Consider the following 3,392-nt stretch of genomic DNA (forward strand, 5'->3'; position numbering starts at 1 on the left):
GGTGGGGGGGGGAGTGCTGAAGTGATATTGTGGGGGTGGGGTGGAGGAGAAGGGTGACTGGAGGGTAACAGGAGGGGATACGCGCCACCCTCATCTCTTGCCACGAGAATGAGTGCTGGATTCGAAGTCTGGGCAGGCGTTTTGCATGCAGCCCAGGGGCTGCAGGGCTGCCCAGGCCCCCGTTGAGGGGTGTGCGCGCGCGCACCTGCGCCATATCAACCAGCACGCTGGCGCGCTGGAAGCGCGCCAGGGGGTTGCGCGCGTCGATGCGGATCGCCTCCTGCAGTACGGGTGTGCGGGGCTCTTGGGCTTTTCATGCTGGCTTGGAGCGACAGGGCATCCGGCCTAGGGCTCGGTCCAGCCGTGAGATAAAGGCGGTGCTGGGTTTGAAGCGCCACGGGGTGGCCTGGAGGGTGCGACGTCCAGCTGACCATGGCCCAGGCAATTGGTTTTGGCCCCGTGGGCGCCCGCGCCCCCCTCCCCCTGACCTGCAGGTGCGTGAGGGCCTGCTGGAGGCTGCCCATGCGGTGGGCCGCGACGCCGCAGTAGCACGCCAGGACGCTGGACGACGGGTTGATGCGCGCGGCAGCCTGAAAGGGGGTGGGGGCCGGAGGTAACCGGGTTGGTGAGCGAGAAACCGGCCACAGGACTAGGGTAGGGTGAGGGGCCGAGAGCGTGCAACAAGCCGTGCGAGGGAGGCAGAGGTCGGTGGTGCCCCGGGAACCGCCTCCTGGCATGCATGCAGGTGCAGGCGGTGCAAAGCACGGGGTCGGTCCCGGCCTCAAACGGCCGCTCCCCTGCACGTCCACTCGCTGCTCGCGCGCCACAGGGGCACCCGCCCTGCCACCCTCCCTGCTGGGGCCCCAGGCCCCTCTTGCCTGGAAGTGTGCGAGGGCCTCCCCATACTTCTCCTCACGCAGGAAGATCTGGCCGATGCCGTAGCTGCCGTGTGCATGTGAGTGTGCATGTGAGTGTGTGTGTGTGTGTGTGTGTGTGTGTGTGTGTGTGCGCGCGCGCGCGCGCGCGCGCGTGTACGTGAGTGTGCATGCGAGCGCGATCATGTGCCGGTGCGCTATGTGCACGTCTAGCATTGCGCGAGCCCCCGCTGGGCGCAATTCTTGCGCAGATTGTCCGCTGATGCAAAAGCGGACGCCTGCAAGCCGCGGCCGTCCTCTCGCGGACCCCCCGCCCCCTGGCCCCCTCCAGAGGGCCTCACAGCGCGTTGTAGTGGCGGCCGTCCATACGCAGCGCGTTGCGGTAGGCCGTCATGGCCGCAGACAGGTCCTCTCCCGCCAGGTACTCGTGGCCTGTGAGGGAGGGGGGCGGGGATTGCAATTGTGGTGAGCATGGAGAGGGAGGGGCTTCGGGAAGAGGCATCGCAAGGGTGAGTCAAGGGCAGGGGCATGGACGCTCTCAACGCCGCATCGGCGCGGAGTCGTGGGCTTGCATTGGGCAAGCAGGGCGTCGGACCCTCACAGGGCACCCACAAGGCGCTGCAGGCCTGACCCTTGCGGCTCGGCGCCAGGGGCGCGCGCGGCCGCAACCCACCCCCTCCCCCCCGCGTCCCCACCGGCCAGCGTCGCCGCATATGCAAAGGCCGGGTCCAGCTGCATGGCGCGCTGGAAGAAGGCCACTGCGGCCGTGTGGTCGCGCTGGAGGCTGAAGCAGTTGCCCACGACACACCTGGTGCGGGGGCAGGGGGCCAGGGAGGGAGCCCGCCACGCGTGATTGCAGCGACCGCGGGGTACTCTCACGGAGGCAGGACAGAGCCTGGGGTGCGGTCCGCGCGCTCAGCGCACGGCGTGGGCGCAGACGCAGCCGGAGGGGATGGTCGCTGCAGTGGCGGAGGGCAGGGGCGAGCCGCGCTGCCGCGCGTGCTTGCTCTCCATGCAAGCCAGCATGGCTACGAGGGCAGGGCACGCGCAGACGGCCAGCCCCGGCGAGCCTAGTTGTGCTGTCGCCAGGCCGCAGTCTCGTGGCGGCCGCGCCGGCCGGCGCCTCCCCCCCTGCCCCGCACCACGTCTGTGGCGCCAGCCTGTCTATGGCGAGCGCCTCCTGCGCCAGGTGCGCCAGCTCTGTCTCGCGGCGCAGGTGCCACAGCACAGTGGAGTAGAGCTCCAGGCCCTGAGGGGGGGCGCACCCGCATGGCGGAGAGGGTGCGCAGCCATGGTTGCGGGAGCAGTGGGAGCGAAGGGGCAGGAGGCTGCAAGGGTAGACGCGCAGTGCAGGCTGTGAGACCGGGGCCGGGGCCGTGGAAAGAACATGGCGTGTTGCAGGGGACGGACGGTTTGGAGCGCGGCCAGGGTGGCCGCTGCTGGACTGTATCTGCAGGGGGTGACACCACTGGACCAGGGCGGCTGGCGGCATGTTTCACCAGCGAGCTCGCAGCACGGGCGCCCTGCGGCCGCGGTCGCGGCTGCAGGGGGCGTAAAATGGGACGGCGCGGCAGGGCGCGCCACAGCAGCGGGAGTGCGCACAGGGCAGGGCAGGCAGGGCAGGGCAGGGCAGGGCAGGGCAGGGCGCGGCATGGCATGGCAGAGAAGCGGGCGCGTGCGTCCTCCCACCTCAACGCGGTGCGGGTCTGCCCTCCGCGCCGCCTGGAAGGAGGCCGCGGCCGCCGCATAGTCCACCGCCTCAGCACTGGGTGAGAGGAAAGGGGAACGGGGCCGGCGGGTGATGTGCAGTATGGCGGTGTCGTTAGGGCGTGCAGGAGCGGTGTGCGTGTTTGAGTGGGCACACCGGGGAGGCGCAGTGGTGCACGCCGCTGGCCATGTAGCGTGGGCGCCACACCGGCAGCAGGGCCTGGGGGGCAGCGCATGAGGTGTAGGTGTGCGAGGCGCTCGGCCCCCATTCCCGCCAGCCCGCCCATTATCGCCCTGCACAACCCGCTGTAACAGGCCGCCGCCGCAGCCCTGCCGCAAAGGCCGCGCCCACCTGGCGCGGCCCTCCAGGAACAGCGCCTCTGCGGTGGAGGCCTGCTCCTGCGGCAGGCCGCGCAGCGCCTCCAGCGCGCCGCGCGCGTCGTGGCGCGACAGCCGCTCCAGCGCGCGGCGCAGGGGGCCCATCACGAGGGATACCTGGTCAGTAAGGGCGCGACGAGGTCAGAAGCGACGACAAGGAGTGCGGGGGGCAGGGGCCAAGGCCTGCAACACGTCATTATTAGGCGGCCAGGCGCCCGCGGTTGCTTCGAGGCACGACTTGTTTCTCAAACATGCCGCGGCCTTGCAGGCGGCCGCTGCAATTTGCCCCATCATCCTGGTGCGGGGCGTCACCTGGCCGAGCGCAGCCTCACAGGGCACCGGCGTAGCCACCGCCGGCGCCCCGCAGCCGCCCAGCGCCCCGGCCGCGCCTGCCGCGACCGCGCCCGCCATCTGCGCGGCGTTGAAGAACAG

At 70.7% G+C, this 3,392-nt stretch overlaps 1 protein-coding gene across 1 annotated transcript; it reads right to left on the minus strand.

Moving 5' to 3' along the window:
• Nucleotides 1-1,216: 1,216 nt before the first annotated feature.
• On the minus strand, nt 1,217-3,065 carry MNEG_15374 (Protein bimA; the record flags this gene model as incomplete). The annotated part of the gene is made up of 5 exons (XM_014036155.1): nt 1,217-1,307; nt 1,571-1,683; nt 2,018-2,124; nt 2,565-2,640; nt 2,935-3,065. Coding segments are annotated over 5 exons (518 nt in total), but the record flags the coding sequence as incomplete, so codon positions are not given.
• Nucleotides 3,066-3,392: the final 327 nt, after the last annotated feature.

The sequence above is a fragment of the Monoraphidium neglectum genome, assembly GCF_000611645.1.
Source record: "Monoraphidium neglectum strain SAG 48.87 unplaced genomic scaffold scaffold05271, whole genome shotgun sequence".
Lineage (NCBI taxonomy): Eukaryota > Viridiplantae > Chlorophyta > Chlorophyceae > Sphaeropleales > Selenastraceae > Monoraphidium > Monoraphidium neglectum.